The sequence below is a fragment of the Phaethon aethereus genome (assembly GCF_964289735.1).
Source record: "Phaethon aethereus genome assembly, chromosome: 8".
Classification (NCBI taxonomy): Eukaryota; Metazoa; Chordata; class Aves; order Phaethontiformes; family Phaethontidae; genus Phaethon; species Phaethon aethereus.
In genome coordinates, this window is record NC_138584.1 from 5,171,481 (window position 1) to 5,194,440 (window position 22,960).

At 42.6% G+C, this 22,960-nt stretch overlaps 1 protein-coding gene across 2 annotated transcripts in view; it reads left to right on the forward strand.

Moving 5' to 3' along the window:
* RASAL2 (RAS protein activator like 2) overlaps window positions 1-22,960 on the forward strand; it is a 184,739-nt gene that overhangs the window by 66,902 nt on the left and 94,877 nt on the right. For both annotated transcript variants that reach the window (XM_082002903.1, XM_082002904.1), the window contains exon 2: window positions 17,152-17,279. In XM_082002903.1, coding sequence (XP_081859029.1) covers window positions 17,152-17,279 — 128 coding nt within the window. The remainder of the gene's footprint in view (window positions 1-17,151; window positions 17,280-22,960) is intronic.

Genomic DNA, 22,960 nt, shown 5'->3' on the forward strand with positions numbered 1-22,960 from the left:
ATCTATACCATTGCTCTACTATAAGAGTTACTTGATCACTTGCTTTAACTAATTAACTTGTATTATTATTTAGCCTTATGCTTTCTGTGGTGATACTTTCTCTGTGTTACTCAAGAGACTCTTTAAACTCTTCTGAAATAAATACTTCATAATCCTGTAAAACATCACTTGTTTAAAGGAAGCTGTTTATGTAAACAACAGGCTAATGCATGAAACTCTTGACATGTTAGCATTGAAACCAACTGTCCCTCAGTGGTTTTGTTCTTACTATGAGGAAAGCTGAAGCTAGACATCTGGTCTTCTGTGGGCGAGAGAGCTTTTTACAAGTTATGGGACTGCTTGTTCAAGTGAAGTTAAAAAATATTTTGTACCAAGAAGGTGAAAAAAATTACTGAAATAGCTAGTTTCTCAAAGAAGCTTGTCTTTTAGAGAGCAGGCATTCTGGCTTTGTCACTTAAGGGGAACATGCTGACCATTTTAATGTGTGCGTTGGTATAGGAGCATCCTTCTCAAAACCTACTTGTCTGAAAACTGATGCAGAGAGGAGCCAGATCATTGACAGTGGCGTGTGAGAACAGGTAGTGAGCAAACACACTTGTCCAGCTCAAACCTTTGTATTTGTCAGCTGTCACCACACATAGTTATTGATGCTGTCTGTAGGTTTGAGACCTAGGGAATTGGAGTTCTGTGTTGTTTTAATAGTTTCTTGTCTTCGTATGAGGCTTGAATTCTAGTTCTTCAGATTTGTTTATTTTGCAAAGCTGTCTGATTCTCCTCTCCCCTCGTCACAGACAAACCCCCCTTTCTAAAAAGTGAAATACAAAAATGTACGCTTCCAAGTCCAATGGCAAGTTGTAAGCAGACCTGCTTATTCATTTTATGTCTGACTTTAGCTGCTTTTGTATGTTTTATAGGAACTGAAGCATTTTTCTGCATCCCATACTCTGACTACTCCTGAGTAAAACCTTAAAATCTTCTGAAATTATTGCATACTTCTGCGATTATGGTATGGTGAGACTTCTAGTTGCATCTCCCTCATCCTAAGCTGAGTTACTGCAGATTTTTGATGTCTTTGAGTTTACAATGCATTTTGATAGAAAAAAATAAAAGTCCTTTTAATGTAGTCACTCTTAAGAGCAATTTTCCTCGAACAGTCTATTTAGTGACACAGATGCTTTGGCAAGCGGTTTTGATAAATTACTACCAAAAAATCTGCCAAACTTTGAATTCTAGCAGTGTGTCTCCATCTATCTCACCACTCCGTTAGCTCTGGCTGCAGTTGTACATGAGAAGAGGCTTTGTCAGCGACACCGCTCCAGGTGCATGTGAGGGGAAGAAGGCAAATACATAGATCTGAGTGGCTCCCAGTTGCCTACAGTCATCTCCACCCAGGCAACGCTTTTTTTACATTACTGATCAAGTCTCTTGGCCGTGTCCTGTATAAATAGCCTTAGTAACCAGTTCCTCTGCAAGCTCTATTAAGCAGTGAAGGCTTGTGTGCTCAATATACTACAATGCTCACGTTCTCAGGCTGGGGTTGCTGAGTGCATGGTGCTTAGCAAGGGCAGGCTTCTGGCTGCAGTGTGGTTGGCAGTAGGTTTCCTGTCAGCCCTCCTGCAGCTTGATAAAATGGGTATGGTTCAAGCCACTGATGTTTTGAGATGACAGCCCTTTCCTTTATTGAGGTAGTACTAAATGCCACTGAGACTTATTCTTATCAAAAACAGGATGAAGTTTTGAAAAGGAATCGGAGAGGAAAGGGTAATCGTTCAGAGTCTGCTGCGACGGAACCGAATTGTTTGTCTCGACATTGGTTTTCGTGGTTTCTGACCGTGACTTCCACCCCCATTTGCACGTGTCACTGTCATGTGAAGGGTTGACTCTTATTTACCATGTCTTAATGTTAGAGATAACCTGTGTCAGTCAAAGCCTTTAATCCAGCAGACTTGTAGAAAGCACGGGGTACCTTGGAAAGCACCGAATACGCTGGCAGGGTGGGAGGTGAGGCGCTTGTGACTTTGTGGGGTTAGGCATTAAGAGGTTTATGTATCTTTTACTGTTAGTACATAATCTCGAGGAAATGGCTGAGCCCTGGTACTTAGAAGAGTCAGTGGGATAGCAGTATGTGTAATTAATAAGGAAAGAGCAAACCAACGTGTCAGTAAAAGATGGTGCAAAAGTTTCTTTATCTTGGTCCCGCAGAGACAAATCCTGCACAAAACCAGGCTGGTGCCCTCCTACGTGCACCTTCGGTGCCGGTGAGCACAAGCTGGGGCTGGGCGTGCTGGGGGGGTGCGATGGGCATCCTGCACTGCCGATAACCAGGCGTCTCCGCTTGGGCGCTGCCCCGTGCTGCGTCCAGGCTGGGCCAGCTCCTAGGTCTTACCCGTATGCCAAACAGCACTGCTAATGACTTATTTTTTTCCCTCCCCTCATACAGATATGTGATGACTGCCACTATTTTAGCTGTGCTAACAAGGTAGTTTTTAGCTGGCTTACCCGCAGCAGCGGGGAGCTCGGTGCAGGTTGCCACAAAAATCTGCCTGAGGAGCTCGTTAAAATGACAGGTTGTTAGCTCCTGCTTAGATACACTCTAATAGCTGCAAAAGGGGAAGACTTCTTTCCAGGAAATACATTCTTCCTTCTTCATCGTGGAGTTTCTTCTGAGCTTTCTGTGGGTTTGTCTGGGGGGAATTATATATGTAGAGCAGGAGTTTTGAGTTACTTTAACAAAAGACACGAATGGCTCCAGTGTACTAATAGAGAAATTTGTATTTGCGCAGCAACCAAAACAATTCATTGAGTGCGTATGTAGCATCTTGAATTTGGTGGATGGTAGCTCTACAACAGCCTCGCTGCGCTGTGCAGCGTATGTGCCCAGGTTCCTGACACCTTCCTACTGTTACTGTGGAAACTGTAATTTCTAACTCCAGACTTGTATGTCCCTGAAACGGGGTGGTGTTTTTTTTTTTTCTGCTGAGGCAAAAGGCGACAAAGTCTGCAGATGAGAGAGACATACCCCTGTGCAGTATGAACCCAGCTGGTGCGCTGGCTGCATTTGACTTACATGCTTGTGCTTGATGGGGAATCGCATGTTCAAATGCATGTGGATACATTTATTTTAATGGTGAAACTCCAGGCAGTCAGGCTATAAATGAACTTAACACGCGTGAACCTCAGGAGACCTGTCCTGAGAAATGGTAACTATAGGATGCAAGGGGAAGAAAAACATCCTTACTGAGTCTCGTTTTTTCTGAATCATCCAGTGTGTGGAAGGGAAAAAATAGTGACAGCGTAGAGCCTCATCAGTTGTACTCGATGATCACTGTAGGTCCCTTCCAGCTGAAATATTCTATGTTTCTGTATTTAATCAGACTCCCTCCCTGCCCCTAACAGGCCCAGGCTGAATTGAAAACACATATAGCAATCTCTGCTCTGAGTAACTTCTGCATGGCTATATAATTTCAAAGAGAAATGCTTTCAGGGTGATGATAGGTTTTGTCTACATCTGTAATGTCTCATTTGTCTTTGGATACCTAACAGCCTTTGCTTTGTTTATTCAGAGAGGAGCAAACATGAAGCTGAATGTACTTTTCAGTGATCAATGTAAATCAACATGAAAAATGGAGATCATTATAAAATATGTACACACATATATATTAAGGAAGGTTTACTAGATTGATTGCTCCTAAACCTAGAGCTTGACTCCTCTTACATGCAGAGAATTCGCAAAGAGACAGTCATAGCCCAGGGACAGTGAAGTGTGGTCACTGATGGATAAAATAAAATTCAAGCCTGTTTGCATTTTAATGGATTTTAATCACATGAGAGTTTGGGAAAGAAAAAACAGATTTATCCTCCCCGGGCTGCCTCCCCCCCCCCCCCCCCGCCCCGTCATCGTGTCTGCTTGCCTCAGGGCGAGCAAAACTGGCCTTAGGTATCAAGATACAATTTTCAGTTCGTGTACTGTTCTTAAAAGGCTTTTACAAAGACAAGGGATGTGCATGATCATCATTAGTCACTGGAAACGGAACAAATAGTACTGGTCTGTAGATGTGACAAGCAAAGAAGAGCTTAAAGTTTTTGGCAAACTAAGTAGTAAGGAGGAAATGAACAAGATGCCAAGCATGGTTTTTATCACCAGAGATTTACAAAAATAAGTTTGACATCCGTCAGGGGCTGGGGTGTGTAGGGTACCATCCTGCTCGAATGATGGAAGTGGCACAGTCTGTCTTGAACAAACTGCATCTCTTGAAAAAAGGGAGTTGTTCCTTAATCTTTCACTCTTTGGTGCTGCCCATCGTGTTTGTCATCCCTATTGTCTGTGACAAGATCTTCCTATGTATTTTGAATGTTCTTGCTCCGGACTGCTAGCGTGGGCCAGCTCTGCCTGCTTCCCCGCTCCCTCCTGCTGCCTGTACTGCTGTAGCCTCATGCATCCTTTGTCAGCTGCTGCTTCTTTCACCTGAAACTCCATTCCCTGTGTGACAGTATTGGGTGGAATTTATCCCTCGACCCCCAGAAACAGTTTTTGTTGAAGAACACCATTGCAAAGACAGCTAAGCAGGGGTATTTTGTGATAATACTGTAACTTAAAATAAAAGGGCGGGGGGTGGAGTGTGTTTAAAATGCTGAGATACTTCATAATGGGCAGAAAATAGAGAAGCTTAAGTTTTTTGCCCTGTGTTTTCTTTTGTTCTATCACTAAGTGGATGTTTGTGTCTGTTTGTGCTCTGATTTCGTGTGTGTTTTGAAATCTCATTGTACTCAGTGGTGGAAAATTGGCTGCTTAAGTAAAGGCATGTTAAGGACAGCTATCTACAGTAGCTGGAAGGAAATGCTTCTCAAATGTATTGTCCAAGTTGGTTGTAGTTAATAGTCTCTTGGGTACGTGAACTTTCCTTACCTTCTCCACCCATCTTCTGGCAGCAAACAGAATTCCTAGTACTTCGATTTAAAAATAAATTAATTAATAAAAGTCTGTGCTGCCCTTGTAAATTGTTTCCCAGTAGGAGCGACACGGATTTCAGCAATAACTTGTAAAATCACTTGTGCGGGTAGATTATTCCTACGGCGGGAGAACCCCACAAAACACTAACATAAAGCAAATCTCTTCAAACTGGATGAAAATTATTATATTTATATAAAGATTCCCCTTTACCTTTCCTGCCGGTCTGGTTGGATTTACTGTTACAAAATGCAGTTGCGCAGCAGCAGGACTGCTAATTAGATGTTATCAGGCCTCTTTCTGCAAGGTTGTGACCTATAAATTTCTGTTTAGTATTGCTGTAGGAAAGACATATTCTCTCCACTGGTTATTTATCCTTATTGGGTTCATTTGTTCTCCTTTTAGGATTTTGGATTCGCTCTGGGGGCATCATGATGTCAGGTTGAAAAACATATGGCAGAGAAAACATTTGGGAACAAGTGCCTGTTTGCGCTTAGGGAATTTGTGGCATTACCACTAAGCATCAGAAAAATCGGCTAAAAAACAGCGTAGTGAATAACAGAAGGTTTGGTCCTCACAAGCTTTAGATTTTGCAGGTTTTGTGGAACGTAGCAGGAATAAGGAGGAAAAACTAATGAGGCATGGGTTCTGGGGTGGAAGGTGTTTGGGGTGAGGATGTGGAGTTGCCTTTCTTCATACCCGAGCCTGCTGGAGAGAGAAGGAAACCCATTAAGTAGAGAGAAAACCCAGCTGAAGAACACCAGAAATACTGCACCCTAGCTACAAATCCTTTTAATTAGCTAGCCCATCATCAAAGGAGACATTAATCATGCTTATTTGGGTTTGCCAAAAGCATAGTAAACCTGCTCCACCTGTTCTGGTGGTATCTCGGGAGCCTTGATCTCAGCATGGCTAAGATGTCCAAACCCAGCTGGCCTACAAGGATATATTTCCCCTGACACAGTGTTCGCTCAGCACTTGCAATTTCTCTGCCCTGGCACTGTTATTTCTTCCCATGTTGCCTCTTTCTTTCGCAGTTAGTTTCCCTCAACGTCATATAGAGTAGGCAAGAAAAAAGAAATTACCCGCAATATTCTGAAATTTTGGATCAAAATTGAGCTTTGATCTGCAAATATTGGGGCAATAAGGAGAGCAAAGCGCTCTGAGTCAGGAGGCTCCTGAGCCTTGATCTGAGCCAGCAACTCGGTGTCCTGCCTTGACCAAGTTGGTGGTGATCTCCTTATGCTTAACTGAAGTGGATTTTTCTCCCGAAGCCAGCTCTCCCTCCCTAAAAACAGGTACAATAGCTGGGTTAAGTTACACAGGAAAACTAACCTCATATAACCTTTAACTAAAGGTTAAAGGGTAAAGCTGATCAAAGAGGTATTACAGGTTGTTACCTCGCCGTACTGGATGGATTAAACGTGGGATTCAGATTATTTGCAGTAAGACATCTCTTTGCATAAATCTAAATATGGCTCAGAATCCCCATTGCATTTATGTAAGATCCGGTCTCCTTCCTCTAAAAGGTTTTGTGTCTGAACCCTCTTTAAAGGATGAAAAAAGTCCAGTCCTTTGTATATTAGCATTGCGTTACTGACACGCATGAAGACTTTCCAGACATCAGGGACAAAAATGGAATGAGGAGCGTTCTGGTGCTTTTGTATGGGGTTTTGTTTTTAAGTAGGTCAAATCAACGAATTGGTGTATAATAGCTGGTTCCAGGTTCTTCTGAAAACACTTTGAAGATGCCAGAAGGAAGCAGAGTGGATCTTTTTAAATAGCATGGGGAGTACTGGAGGGCTTCTTTTACATTATATTTGAATCCCTTGAGGTGGTCCCTGACTAAGTCATTTGTTTTAAGTGGTTAAAATAAGAAAGCTAAGTTTAGCCTATATGCCTGAATAACGTGGATAATATGCAAAAAAAATGCACATCGTTCTAGTAGATTTTAGTGGCCTGTGAACTCTCTCTTTGACAAGGGAAATAAACTCGTCTGTCTGAGATGTCAGCGGTGGTTGGAATTCCTATATTCTCTTTTCCCAAAAGCCTGCTGAGGAAAAAAAAACCAAAAAAACCCAAACCCAAGCCCACCCCAAAAGCTCCTAATCACGCATGTATACTCAGCCTTCGAGAAATGTTCAGATTGAAAACAGCTAGAAGAGTACAGCAGCAACAGGGTGTGCAGTGATGGCAGGGTGACTGAGCATTTAAAACTCCTAGGTACGGGAGAGTTTTGTGATTATTTTTTTTTTTTAATTTTTATTATTACTGTTTTTTTTTTTTTAATTCTTTGTTTTTCCTTTCTTTGTCTCTCTCACCGTGAACCACCACCACACATGGGGAGGGTTGTTTTTTGAGACCACAGAGGCTATGTTTCTGTAAAGGTAAATCTATGAGGAGGGGAATTCAGCAATCCTGCCATTGCTCTGAGAAACTAGGTTTATGGGCTGAGATTGTTCAGAGCAGTGACAATGAATATATCTGTTTTCTTGAAGGAAAGCCAAAGAGGAAAGCTTCTAAAAGAAATAGCCTGCGTGATGTAATTCAAACTGCACCTGAAAGATGGCGTGTTTGTTTTTCAGTTGTTCAACTTGAACTTCTTGTGGTCACTATCTCGTCACCTTGTCTGTTCCTGTGGCTCGTTCTTGTCTCCGCAGAAATGCTTCTCTATCTTCGCTCTTCCCATACCTCCCTCCTTGGCAGAAGAAAGCAAAAGGGTCTTGCTCTCTTGAAACCGGTCTGTGGCAGATGAATGTCAGCTGGTTGATGCCTTGTTTTCAAGGGGGGAGGTAAAGCTGTCCATGAACCTTTGGTAATGGTGCTTTTGCCAAGCTGCGTGCACTGCTTGTGGTACACCTATGTTTAGCTTTGACCACAAATACACTAGTACATTTTTTTTGTGCACCCAAAAAAATGTGCAGGAACTGAGTGGTGTTTGCTTTAAGTTGTTTTGTTTGGTTTTGTGTGGGGTGTTTTTTTTTTTCCCCCACAGCTGCCATGGGCCAAGGTCCTTTTTAAGTTCAGGATGCTTTTCCTCTTGTCTTCTTCCTGCACTGCTGCAAAGAATAAAGAATTAAGAGGGAACAGCCTAGTCTGGATGCTCAGTGCTGAAGAGGCTGTAAGGTGGAGATTAGGGGTTGGTGAGAGCAAATACTACAGAGAAAAGAACAGAGAGAAGGCTATAGAGCTGGGTAAGAAAAGGACCATGCATAAATTAAGAAAAACTTAAGAGGGTTTTTTTTTTCTCCCACGAATAATTAACTTTTCTGCTATTCTCTGTTTCTGCTTACCTAAATCTCTCACGAAAGCTTCCCTTTGCTTTGGGGAGAAGTGTCACTTGAGAATCTTCTCAGAACTTGGCAGCTATGTAATACAGGCATGTAATCTTTTATAATCCTCTCTACAGGTTTGTAATAACCATTTCTGTTTTGAGATTCCAAAGCATTTTGTAGGCCAAGTGGGAATTTAATTGTGAGAGAAAAATGTACTTAATATTCAGAAGCAAAGATGAGTGGTCCTGGGCAGGGAACAAGAACTGAATAGGAAGGAAGGAAAACCTGCTTAGTATTGTAGGAGGGGTCACAGCGATGGTTTTGAGCAGCTGCAGGTTATTTGAAATCTTAAGTGTCCTGGGAACTAAATTGTTTGTTTTTTACCCTGATAGCAGCTTCTGTCCTGGTGATGTCATGAGGCAAGGCTGCACAATGAGCCGCTTGTTTGCAGGCGCGCACGGGAGGCTGGGCTGAGCATGAAGAGCTCCTGCGTGTTTTGTAAGGTCACCACCTTGATTAGCTTGTGTTTTCTGGTTCCACTCGTTGGGCTACGAAGCGCGCAGCTGATTGCGTGGTTTGAGGTTGCTGGCATCGGTCCATTCCAGAAGGTGCTGATGTCTCCCCGATAGACGCATCTTCCACGCTGTCTCTCACGAACCTGGCTGGGTACAGACCATGAGAACAGGGACGGAGAGGGAGGCGCAGCCGAGGGGAGCAAGAATGAGTTACCCTGTGGAAGTTTAGCAATCGGCTACGCAGCACGTAAGAAGCTTAGAGGAGCTCAGCGGTGTCCAAGCTAATTGGCAGCTTTAAACTGCTATTAAGAGCTCCCACACCTTTTGCTCACAGAAGCTGCACGGTGACAGCGAGCTGGTGCAACTTTCTGCTTTCTAATCAGAATTACCCTGCCAGGCCAATTTTAGCTTTATGCCTAATTTTTGCTTCTGCTGCCAGCTCCTTAGCTCTCATTTTTTCAGGACTTTGCAAGAAAGCTCGAGCCCGTTGGCACACTCAGCATCTGCTCGCTGAACTACTCGTAAGATTTTAAGACTTGCGGTTTCTTTTTTGGAACGACTCCATGCTTTTCCCTTTTGAAAAGAAAATCTTGGTGAAACTGCTCACATGGTTGTGGCCTAACTGAATTTGTGCTCTTGAGCTTCCGCAGAGCGCTTGGGTACCGGGGAACACTGAGCCCTTTGAGCAAATACGGGGGTCTGAGGGTGGTGAATGTGTTGGCACAAGCCTTGTGAAGGGTTTGGGTTTTGAATTGCAGTGTTACACGGAAACGAGAGGGGAGGTCTTGGCTGATCTCTACCGTAGTCTCAGCCTCGGTGTGAAAACTACTGAGCTTTTGATAGGCAAAGTGGCGACGTCGCGAGCGTAGGGCAGATGTACTGACTCGGGACCAAGTTAAACCGGCAGAGCCATCTGCGAGCCCAGCTGGGCAGTGAGCCTGCTGTACCTTGCTCGCTGCCGGCCGCCTCTTGTACGAACAAGTCAGATCTCTCCTAGGGGAGGAATGAAGGGGTGGGAATGATGTTAGCAACGGAGAGGAGAGGCAGCCAGAGCTCATCCTTCTGGGAGATGCCAGGTTTCTTGAACAGTAGCATTCTGTATTTTGTCTCCTGCTGGTTGCAAAGGAGAGAGCCTTTGGCTGGCTGTTAGGTATTCGCTCACCTGATGGCTTAGCCCCTTCCAAATAAAAATCACTCCTTACACTTTTTATGCAGATGATCTGTAGGAAATTCAAGAATCTGGCCTGGTGGAAAAAACATTTGATGCCCACTCTTGCAACTTTAAAGGTTAGTCTTGCTTTCTCTTTGTTGAGGTGAGGCTGCTGCATGTGCAAAATTCAGAGCAGAAAGGTGACTGTTCTCCCGCCCCATCACAGATCTCATCAAAGCTTTCCAGCAACTGGCAGAAAAAAGCTGTGCTCTGATCTGTTTGCAGAAGACATGCACAGTCCCCATTCAGAGGAGGGAAAAAAACCTCAAAACCTTATCCGTAAGCAGTGAGTAGCACACACCTTCAGACTTCACATCTCTAAATTTTAAGTTTCCTTCGCCCAGAGTAGGCATACTGATGGTAGGGAAATAGAAGCACACACAATAAACATAAAAATTGCCGTGGTGATATTTCTGTGAGGGAACAGGGCATGAAAACTGCACCTGACTGAACAGTTTTTACGTGAATCTGTCTGTGGCTTATGAATTTCTCCACTGGGATAATGGCAAACCGGTTTGTAGACTGTGCCTGATCGCTGCTGCTCAATAAGAGAGTAGTGGAAAGTTAATAGGCTAGATTGGCAAGGTTGGCCTGTAATAGAAAAATTAAGGATCTTGTGAAGAAATTGTGTTGCAGTGCCAAATGCTTTGGAATCTGAGAAAGTCATGGCGCTGGTCACAGCTTCTGCCAGCTTCTAAAATACCATTTTCACCTACTTAAACCTTTTATGGCATTATTCTGGGCAGAATGGATTTTCCAGGTAGCATTTTGGCTGTAACCAGTTGGTGTGAGAGCTTTTGAGATGACTGAAATCTGATGGTTTGACTAAGCTTTCTTTACCTCCTACCCACGATATTAGGTTTCCATACAAGAGTTTGGTTATCATTGCATGCAGCTGCTGGAGGAGAGCAACTGGATTCTGCTGAACTGAGGGCTAGTCGTTGCATGTATAATGAAGTTTGTTGAGTGTGGCTATTAAATATAACAGAAAGAATTCACACTAGATACTTACCTCTGTAATAACATCCTACATAAATAGCGTGCCTCTCATCCCAAAGGATCTGCTCATGCTTTCTCCACTTAAAATAACACCTACTTCACCAGAGATCTGTTGCTGACCACGAAAATGTAGGTACCTCTTAACTGAAATGGAGCTGTGCCACACAGTGATTTAGGGGGTAAAGTGAGCAATGCCATATCTCACAGTAGCTGCATAAAGCTCCCTAGAAAACCCACAGTTACTGCCCATGTTGTGGTTTGAAATAAAATGGCAGGATTAATCTATTTCTATAAGGTGTACTGGTCATATCTCTAAGTGTGGTGTGATTCAGAGAAGAATTAATCAACCCTAAAGGCGTCATGTTTTCTCTGTAGCAGTGAGTCTCTGAGTTACCACACACAGCATGTGCTGAATTTTCCTTATCGCATTATACGATTAGTCATGAGTGTTGTATGGTCTGTGTCGGGACATTGTGGTAGTTATCCTTACAGACCTGGACAATGAGTGTCCCCTACTTTTTCCAAGTAAATTTGTGCATCACCGTAGGTTTTCTTTGAACGGTTGTTTCTGATTGTGCCTGTCTGCAGCCCTGCTTAGATCAGTAACCGTTGCGTATGGCTGTGAGTTGGTTTGAGAAATAAGAAATGTAAACAAAAGCTGTAGACGTCAGCATGAGAGAAAGTGGAAGTTGTCTTGATTGTGCTTTTCCCAGTAGACCCCTCAGTTACTGACCTCTGTCGTCATCTGCTCTGTGGAAATGTTGAGAGCTTGTCCCTCTTTTAGCTGAGCCGGGCTTGCTCTGCCTGGTCTCAGGGCAGAGGGCTTGAATTCTCTTCTGTTTTAAATCCAGATCCTACAGATCTTCATCTGAACATCACACAGCTGACTGAAATAATTGTAGATACACACACAGCTGTACGTCGCATAACTGTGCTATTGCTGCTTATTTTCACTCGTGTTTGTGACTTATTTTGTGGAAATCCTGCCTTATTACAAGATGCAGTTTTAAGGGAACGGAACGTGTTGAGACATGGTGTATTTCCCTTTCTGCCATATCTTTCCCTTGAATCATAAGCTTCATCAGCCTTTAGAGATGCTGCAAGTTTAGCGAAGGAATTTTAGTTGCCCTTTGTCTTTGAAGCTTCGTGTCAATAGTAAGGCTTGAAGCTGCAGCTTCTGTGCAACGGTTCGATAAAGGTTCAAACTGATGATTATTGGAACTGGGCTGAGTACTCAGGCACAGCTGGGTAGGTTGGGGTACTGACAAGCTCTCAGACAGCAGCACTTACCTAAAGTTCTCTGAGTCCTGTCTCTATGGTAAGTACATAAAACACCATGGAAACATTGACACTGGGCAAGTAGACCTGTTGTCAAAAGGTGTTAGGGCTCCTATTAATCTCTCTTCAGGGGGGGAAAAAAAAAATCCTCCCTGCATACAAACTTGGCCACTACATTAGTTACTCAGCTGCTTGGCAGCTCCTTATTGGAAATACTAGGAGCAGAATATGGACCCTAATAAAGTTGATGAAAATTTGGCAAGTACTTCAGTAAGCCTTTGATTGCGCCATAGGAAGAGTGTGGTTCAAAAAAAAGCAGCTTTGACACATGCCAGGGGTGCTCTTGTCATCACTGGGATGGAGGTTTATTTTTGCGTTTTTATTGATGGTAGGTAGAGAGTGCTTTTTGGCAAAGAGACCGAAGGCATGAATTTACCTTGAATGTAGTTTTGTTGGCCTGATTTCTGCTAATTCTGTACTTTTCACTAGTTCGGAAAAGGAGAGGAGATGCCCTTCTGGTTGTAGAAGAGCTGTTGGGGACTAAATGACACTAGAGTGCTTGTCATCTCTTGGAAGTAATTTTCTGATTCTGCCCATTGCCTCATTTTTGGAAAGTATTCTCCACTTGTGAGTGCATTTGGATTTTGAAAAATAGAATTGTTGCATACTTGCAATGGAAGATTCAGAAATGTTCCCATCTGATAGCACTAGTGCTATTCCCTAAATACTACTTAACTGCCATCAGTTTTCATAACATGTTTTACCCCTTCTGTAGGGATCAACTTGTCCCTGGCTGCTCCTTTCCTTGTTCCCTCACCCTGTAGCAATCAACATTGTTGTTGTTGTTATGTGGTTATGGCATAACTGTTCCTTTTTCTCTTTTTCCCCTTTTTTAAAATAAGCTCTGTAGTTAAAGAATAATAAGGTACAAGTTGTCATTTGGCTGAGAGAAAGGGAGTTTTGTGGATATTTATGACGTGTCTAATGGCATTTCGGAACCCTGAGGAAAAAACAACGCAGTTTCCAATCCTCAGCTATATCGGATATGGCAGGCGGGCAGCGATGCTCTTCTCAGTTCAGCAGGGGAGGATGTACCGAGAAGGGGATTTTTTCCAAGCTCTTACTTAACTGATACTAGCATTTGAAGGCGCATAAGGCGTGACCTTAATCCTCTGTGTGATCTGCTTGCTTGAATGCCTTGTTGTAATGATGCAGAATGGAAAGGGTTGCGTCAAACCAGAGAAAGAAATCTTCTGTCACCAGAACTCGCATATTTAGGTGTGTGGCTGCATGAGCCCATCCCATAGGTAACATCTGCAAACTCAGAGCATTCAGATGCACCTTCCTGATCTCTGCACCAACTCCTGTCCAAAATTACATGCATCAGTGAGTTACCTTCCAAAGCACAAGCCTTCCTCTATGAGCTGATAAATGGTAAGTGAGAAAAGATAGCCCTGACTTTTGGTCTTTCCCAAAGTTGTAAGTGGTCCTAGTTACGCATGGACTTTTTGCCGTTCACTTCCATAGCGATTCAAACAGTGGTGGTAAATTAGTTTTATGGGGCATTAGTGGAAGAGGTCGATGGGTTTTGTTACATTCACGTGAAAAGTTTGAGCCAAGAATGTAAAATGAAAACTGAAGATGAAGAGTACCGGAAAGCAGAACAGGGTTTGTGAAGCAACCGAGTGTATATGCGATAGTGTGTAAAGTCCCAAAGAGTCTTCAGTCTAAACTGGTAACGTAGTGCAGAGCACGTTTCGAAGTTACAGCTGTTGTGAGAGGCTCCGGAGAGGTTAACCACCCAGGAAGGCTAGCTGAGAAATAATTAAATAGGTGGAACAAATGCACCAAAGCTACACTGCAGTTTTTGTGGCAATGAGTTTTCTTACAGCGTGTATTCGGCGTCCGTCTGGTTCACGAGGTGGGTTTGCAGCATCGGCCTCGGGGAGAGGGCTGAAGTTCCGGGATCTGATACATCGGAAAACTGGCTCGCAGCTGCTTCTCTTTGTGGAAGAGAGCGCTTGGTCAGCCTGCAGGGGTGGTGGGGCTGTGTCCCGACGTGTTCAAAAGGATACCAGTACGAACGCAAAATATTAATGCTGTGGTGTTCTCTAGTGGTGATTGACAGCTGCAGACAAACGAGATGGCATGTTACTCTGCCAGCAGCCTGTGGAAAGCTGTTCTGACGTAGCCAACCCACTTGGCAGCAGAGCCGTGGCTGGCCCGCAGCATCTGATGACTCAGTTAAGTCCTGGAGTTGTTATTGCAGTGGAAGAAGTCGTTCTGTTCTTTAATTCCTTTGTGCAGCCCATAGATCAGTTGGATGGTATCCTGCCAAGGCCTGTATTTAGTAGAAATTGTAATGCAAAAGTCTTGGGGCTGGGCAAGTCGTGACTGTGGATTCTGCGTTGGAGCTAATGGTCCAGAAGAGTTTTCTTTTGCCATGAGAAAGTCCAGTGGCAGTTCAAAACATAGTTTAGTTGATTATCACTCAGCGTAGCAGCTGGAGGCACTCTGTTGCTGCTAGCCCACCCATGTGAGCAGCATGGGGCATGCCTTCATCCTTTCTGGTCCTTGGTGATTTATCATGTGCTTTCATTACTCAAGAGACTCGATCCCCAGAGCTCTGGTCTTCACGTTTCTGTTGCACACTCATGCAAGGGGCCCGTGGCTTCGTCCTCCTCGCTCATCTTCCCTCTGTCAGCCCATTGCTCATGGGTTTGTCTTGCTTGGGTGCGAGTAGGGTTCATGTGCTGCGGTTGGGGAAACCAAGGTCTAAGCAGGAGCAACAGTGGTTTTATTTTGCATCTGCTTAGGTTTTTGGTTGGGTGCCATCATAAATGTGAGTTGCAGTTGTGCCAAAAAGCTACCTGAAGGGTTAATGTCTATAAGATGGACAAATATGTAACTTGTGAGAGAGTCTGTTGTGCTCCAGGCATTTGCACAAATGCACTTTTTCTTCACAGAGATTGTGGTGGTTCCCCTTAATTATGCTTATGCCTAAAGTAGTGTTTTGAGCAATTTTGAGATACACAGCAATGCTTGTCACTATTGGAAAACAAGCTTTCTTAGGAGAGGTAACAGTGGGGAGCCTGATTTTGAATCTCAGCTTCTTTCCTGAATTCTCTCATCTGAAATTATGAAAGCAAAGGTGCACTTTGCTATTATTCAGAGCAGACAGAGCCACACAGTCCTCCTCTTGTTCACATTGTGGGTTTCAAGCATTCTTCTGAATGACCACAAAAATCCTACTTGCAACATGAAGCTTAACTACCTACTGAAAGCCAGTTTTCAGGTTACTTCTCCAGTGTTAGAAGTTGACATGTTCCTTCCAATGCGGAGACGAAGTCGCTGTTATGTGCAGGAAAAGAGCATGAAGACGTTGCAGCTTTTTTAACAATTAGGTGGGATTTGGCATATGCAGGGTCTGCAAGGAGTGCACTCAGCTGGAGGGGTTCGTTACTGAACTTTTAATGCTTGTGTTTGGACTTGCACTTTGTTGCTGGGTGTTTGGGGATTCGCTGGCCTCTAGTGGTGAAGCTGGATAGGAGCTACAAGAAGCATCTGTGCTTCTCTGTGCAAGCACTGGGTTAGTATGTGTGCTAAAAGGAACCTAACGTTACAAAACACTTTGGTTTTGAAGGCTCAGTTTGCCTAATGGGCTCCTAAAATAGTTGAAGGAGGTCCTGGACTCCTATGCAGCAAGCCTCTGACAATATTGTGATTTTTGCAGTGTCTGTTTTAAAACTCTCAGTGGTAGGTCAGGGACTTCAGGAATCCACAGTGTATACATTGAGAATGGCTGATTTTTAGATCAATGCAGGTAAAATTGTATAAAACTAGGGTGCAGGATAAAACAGAAACTTAATGCTACAAAGCAGCCAGAACTTAATCTCAAAACTTTAGAAAGAGATGACTCGGAACTGTTTTCTAACTTTGTATAAATGATGCTGCCCATGGCCCTGTTGCATACATCCCTTTTTCTATTATTTATACAGCATTTCTGTCTCCTGTAAAGAGATTTTTATAAGTTCACTGCACATTTGAATTCCTAGGGTGGCCTTATTGTACCCAGTGTTCTCATAACACCAACAGCATACCTTGCTGCTCCACGGCTTTCTCAGTTTTTGGGCTTGGCTCCTTGGCAGTGAAGTCTGTCTTTCTGCTGCTATGCCTTGTTCGTGTGCTTTCCTTGCCCAGTTTTGGAGAAAACTTTAGTGAGAGGCACAATGTGATATGTAGCTCAAGCCTGAGAGACTTAAGGTATTTTGTTTTGGTTTGGGTTTTTTTTGTTGGGGTTTTTTTGTTTGTTTGTTAGTTTTAGTTTGAGTTTTTGTTACTAGAGTGGCTGTGGCTAAAGGAAAATTCTGGAAGACTGCTATCTGTCACAACTTAATCAGTTTCCCTACCGAAAGATGCTAGTAAGCCCATCTCAATTAAATGCCCATCCTTTGGAATTTCTTTCTCCCTTCTTCAAGCCTGCCTTCCTTGATACCCGCATCTTCCTGTGTGTTTCTATCCGTAGTCTCAAATAATCTAGTTTAAAGATTTAGAGTACATCTAGGGCCCTACCCATTTAATCACATTTTTGAGGAGGGAGCGGGGGGAAGATGAAGTTTGCGTGAGAGCTCTTGGTCTTTTCTTTTGATTATATTTCAATCTTTGACAGGAACATTTATATTCATCTTGGGTATTGCCATTTTTGTAAGTCATGCTATAGATAAATAAGTATTCATAGTGTAGCTTACGTAGCGTTCCACATGGGTGCCTCACAGGATTAGCATTTTGGCTTTTACTAAGCTGAAACAGGTACTGCTAAGTACGGATTGCAGTTTTGGTTCGCATCTAGCTGCAGAACCACAAGAGCAGAGGTGGTGGTTAATGACACGTGCTAATGATTGTGGCCTGGCGGTTTTCTGTTGGCAGATGTGAAAGGACCACCTACACACAGACTGTCCTGCGGCCAGTCCCCCTACACTGAAACGACGACATGGGAGAGGAAGTACTGCATCCTGACGGACAGCCAGCTGGTGCTGCTCAACAGGGAGAAAGAGGTGAGAGAAGCTCACGTTGGCCACTCAAGATTTACCTTTTGGCCTTTATTGGTAAAACAAGAAGGCGGCACTTTTCATCTCCCCTTTATTGTGTGCATGAGTCTAGTGAAAGGGGGGAAAAGGGGAGCTAACCTATTCCACGTATGGATGGCACGGTATGCACGGTTATAATCCAGCTGGCCCAGATGCCAGTTGCATGGAAGAGGTGACAGCAAACTGTGTACATCCAAAACTCCCTCATGGACTTTTACAGCCTGCATTTAAGTCTGCCACTACGCCTTCCTATGTTATAGCTGCTTTTAATGGCAGTTAAAGCCACCACAGCTATGTAAACCTACCTCCTCATGTCAGTGCCAACATAAAGGTAGGGAAAAGTGTGTTAACGGGAAGGGAAAAAGGGTTGGTTTGTGTCTGTATTGGAGTGCTGGGCAGAGAAGGTGTGTGCAGCCTTCACACTGTACAGTCATCCTTGCTGCAGTCATAAGGTAAATTGATTGAGGCGGAGGTTTGCCCTCTCTTGCTAAATGCAGCAAGGAAGATTGGGTGCCCCTTGGCATGGATGCTCAAAGCTATTGCAACCGTCTTTGCTTTAATTATAAAATTACTCTGTGTGTGGCGTTTGTATATATAACGTAGTATTTGGCATTGTGCCTTGCCATGAAGGTCATGTCAGTAGGGTTAAAGAATAGGCATGTTTCGGTTGATTGGAACACTGAACAAACAAATGGTGTTAAGTCCCTTCTCCTAGACTATGCCATGATACGTTTTTTCTTGTGATATTCGATGTCTACAGACTGTCATGAAAACATGAGCTTTATGAAGCATTTAATAATGCTCGTGGTATTGTTTGGTTTAATTATTCTGCTGTAGATTTACCCTGTTTAAATATTTCAGGAGGAGCTATGAAATAGGAATGATTTCAGGTTACTGAAATAGATTTTGTTACATATAAATGCCCATATTTGAGTCTAATACCATGGTTTAGTACATTTGGAGATGACCTGAATTTTCTGTTTTTTCTTGATTCTTTTGAAGCTTCTGTGGATGCTTGTGTACAGGCTGAGAGTATAAGACCTGTTTCTGATGTAGCACTAAATATTGTTCATCTTCAGTTATGAACAGGTTTATAAGGGCTGAAATATTTCCTTGTACAGGGAGAGTAGGAGGAAATGGTTTAGAGAAGGACTTGAGTTATTAGAAGGGAACAACATCAATGCTAATGCGTAGGAGAGTGATTAAATGCAGGGAAAATAGAAGGCCGGTATCATGATGTTGTTTACTATGTAATTCTTTTTCTAGTCTGACAGGACTGTCACCTAAGAAATTAAAGTATATACTGAAGAAACTTAAGGACATGTGAGAATTATTCCTAAAACTGTACTGTACCAGCGTAGCTGGGTTAAAAGGATGCATCTTATTAAAGAAGTGTAATTGAAAACAACACTAGCTCGTATCACAAATGATTGTCTGAAGGTGGTAATCATGCACTTATGGGTTCTTAATTTCTCCTGCCACATACAGCTAAAAGCGTTTTGCTGGGAGTAAGATGAGTCTTTTGCTTAGATCCTGAGGAGTAAATATGGGAAGTCTGTATCACTGCTGTATTAAATCAGTGTATACTATGCATAAATGTACTCTGTTGGTTTGGTTTGGTTTTTTTGTCAGAAGCTGGAGGAATTCAATATCAGGCTATACAGAACCTGGGTTTTAAGTATAGCGGTTACCCCAAAAAATCAAGCAGTAGAGTACATCTTTGCAGTGTGCTCTCAAAGGAGCCTGCCCGCGCTATCACAGCGAGAAATAATTTGTTTGGGGAAATGCTGCATGCAGATGGGCCAAGCAGACATGCCTTTGGTGCAGGTATGACTCCACATGCTGATAATGTGATTTGTTTCAGAAGCTAGTATCTGGATTCGGATTTGCCATTCTGATTTTCAAGTAATTTGGGACTGCTGTAAGTGAAAGGAAAAAGGGAACTCCTTGCAGAGTCATGAGTACCCTGTAGGAAAATAAAATATTGTTTTAATCTAGCTTCTGAGTGTGTATACATGGCAGTGTACATACAATCCCTTAGAAACACTAAACATGCAGGAGTAGAACTACTCGTTGAGAGAGACACAGAGCTGATACTCTGGATTTGCCCCTTCTAATTTTTCTGGAACAGAAGTATGCCTTGTAGCTTTCATGAAAAAGGGAAAGGGAGGCAACTCGGTTAAATTTTACTTGGCAAGTCATTCGGAGTTGGAAGAGCCTGTATGAAATGTGATCTAGGAGAGTGAACAAAGGCCTTAGGCAGCAATGGGGAGAGATGCTTGTAATGATTGAAAAGTATGTAGGAGGGGAATTGAAAAAAGCCCATGGGTGGGACCCACAGGTACAGCGAGCCTAAGCAAAGACCAGGTGAATGAGGAAGAGGGAGGTTACTTAAAGAAGAAAATTGAAGATTATGTTTAGAGTAAAATTATTGCAGTGGTGATGCTGGAGGAGGTTTTATTTAACCTGAAATGAGGTGAGATAGCAACAGGAAGCTGAGGATGGAGAGGTTCCTGCTCTGAACATGGAAATTGCTGATAGAGTGGGTAGGTCAGAATTTCTTTGGACTGCTGAAAAGGATCTTAGAAACGATATGAGGGACAGAATGATACCCATCAGTAAGGGGGTGGGTGTGGGGGAAAAAGGAAGAGATGTTAACAGCAGAGTGCCCTTGCAGCCAAAAGGAAGCACTTGCATCATCGCAAGGCTGGTGTAATTTGAAAACTGTAAGTCTGAAGCGTCTCATTTTATTCTCTGTGCATCTGCTTTGCTACTTCATGGAATAAAAATCCAAGAAGCTTAGCCTGGGTGAAATTGAAAGGGAACAGAAATGTCTGATGCTTATAATACTTTGTGAAATCATTATGCAAGTATGTATGTCAAAGCCAAAAGGTAGGAAAACATATACAGAATGCAAACAGGTAAATGAAAGATGTCTTAGTTGTTTCAGGTATATTGCTAAGTTCAGTTTCTTTCAGATAATGCTCTTAAAATACAGCACTATGGATTGCGCAGTTTTTTAAGACTGAGGGAACAGAGTAGTAAGAAAACTTTTCTTGTAAGATCCCACCACTATGGATTTACTGTCAAGGCAGTTTAGATAGAGTATGTGCAAGAGATTTTGCTCTGTGCAAGCACAAGAATAGGTTGGAAATCAGAGAAATTTTGAGGTACAATTTGATCAAAAAATATCTGTAATTACTTAGACAAAAATAGTCTGATGGTATCACCTTGTGCAGCGTAGAAAAATATTAATTACTTGACACCATATTGACTTCATAAAATGAAAATAGGTGAGACTGGAGAATGAAGATTATTAATGAAGGGAAGAGATTGATGCCCAAAAAGTAAGTAGAAAGAAAATGAAGCCCTGTAGGGACGTGAGAAACGACTTAGCAAATAAGGAGACATGAGTGACAGATGTGCAATTACTACAACATATCACGGTGTGGTAATATCTATCAGCATCTTCCAAGACTAGGAGAACAGGTCTAGATCGATTCACTTACAAATCAGGTTTGTTTTTTTTCTATGAGGAAGACAGCTTCCCCCTGTCAGGAAGAGGTAGATATTTTCATGGTTTGTGAAATCTGTTCCGTAGGGTATGAGCTGTGAGGGCACAGTAAAAGTGTCTGCAAAATCAGTATTTAAAGAGAGAAAAGGAATGAGTTAGTGTTTATGAAGTGCAGTTTCAGATAGGTAATCCATTGCACAGCACTTTCAATGAGGTATGTGACAAATGGCTGCATCTGGGTTTGGGCTGCTTTTTAGTTAGTCTTTGTCTGTAACTTGGCTGCTGTCCTGCAAAATCTTTTAATTTTGTGTTCAGTTGGAAGTGAAGTTGAAGAACACTTTTCATTGTGTTAGACTCTTCTTTTTTCCTCCCTGCACCCAAAAACCTCATCTTTCTTCTTGGATTTAGAGATGTTTTTAATCACGGGCAAACGATAGTAAAGACCTGTGTTTGCTGTGACAAGATCTACTTACTGCTGCTGGTGACAGAGGCCAGTAGCAGGACCTCTCTGATGTGTTTTCCTATTCTTCCATCTCCTCTGACTCACACCAGTAGTGGAACGACAGCGATGCTCCCGAGACAAAACAGCAAGAGCAAACACTGATGCTTGGGGGCCCAGGGGAGATTCTTCAGAAATGCCTTCTGCTGTTCTCAGAGGGCTTGTCATGGTGGTATCTTAACAGCAAATATGTTTTACCTGTAAATAGGAGTTTGTCAAAGCTGAACCCAGTCGTAAGAAAAGATTTGCTTCAATTCCCACATGCATTTATTTATTTTCCGAAAGCCCAAAGAAATGTTTGTTGTCAACATTTTAAAAGTGGATTTTTATGTCAGAATTTTTAGCCACCTTCTAACTTCCTTGAGGAAGGTAAAAATTCAAGTGAATTATTTACCTGGTCTTTGACGTGATTCCAAATTTCCTGGCTATTAGTTCAGAAGAGGTTGCAAGTTCTCAAGTTTTTGTCATGAATCAGTCTTTCCAGTCTGAAAAAAATCTGTTTGAAATGAAGAAACTTTTTTCCTACTTCATTTTTTTAAAAGAGCCTATCTCAGTTTGCCTTTAAGAGGCATTAAATGCTTGTAAAGCTCTTACTCCTATTTCTTCTGAAATCTCTTCATCATCAAACTACCAGAAATCCCAAGTATAGGCTTTTTATACTTCAAAAGCATGTTCAGTGGCAGGTGAGCTGTGATGCTGTTCAGGAGTTTAGAGTCCAAGCTCTGAACCTGTTGTTGTTAAATTGTGAAATTTGCCAGTGAAGCGTGGCCTATGATCAGAATTGTCAAGATTGCCAAAACTATCAGCACGGTGTCATTCTCTTCGATCCTTTGCTGAACTGCTTGCTTGGAATGGCAGAGGCTGGAGGAGGGTTGGGAAGATTGCACGTCTGGCTTGGGGTTTACATGTTATTTAGTTGTGCACTTGCTTGTGTTTTGGTGCCACCCGATCTGTAAATCTGTTTGACCTACAACGGAGCAGTTTATATACGTGGTTCGAAACATGTCCAGCCCCCAGAGATGCAGAGCTGCTGACTAAGCTCATTTTGCATGTTTATGACGCTGTATTTTTAAGAGCAGGCTGATCTTATGCTAAGCGATAAATGCTGGTCCTGCAGTCTTGGAGTTAGTTCTTTTTTGTCAATATAGACTGAGACTATGGTTTTGGAGGAGTGATACTTAAAATAACACAGCACTTCTAAGTCAGACTTAAAGGAGGATCGTTTTTAGCTACTTTGCTACTTTAATCTTGCCCATGAAATTGTAGGATGTTTGTATGTTCTCTGGTGTAGATAAGCTATGTGGCATTAAAATGTTGTTCCTTATACAGTTTATAGGATTATTGAGTGAAATAAACAGTATAAGGTTTTTCTCAAGCCACTATAAATATGCTCACAAAAGCAGGTATTTTGCTGGTGTGGACTGTATTGCACTAGATCAATGTAGCTACACCAGTGAACCTTTTTTTAGTGTGCAGCCTAGCTATGTTTTCCTAGTCTGGGCAAACGTTAAGTACAAAAGGCTAAGTGACCCCAAATTAGGACCTGAGCTCTCAGACAGTCTTCCTGTTAATAGCTCAGTTCCTCTTTGAAGATAAATCCTATCTCTGGTATGCAGAAGTAGATTTGGTTTTGAC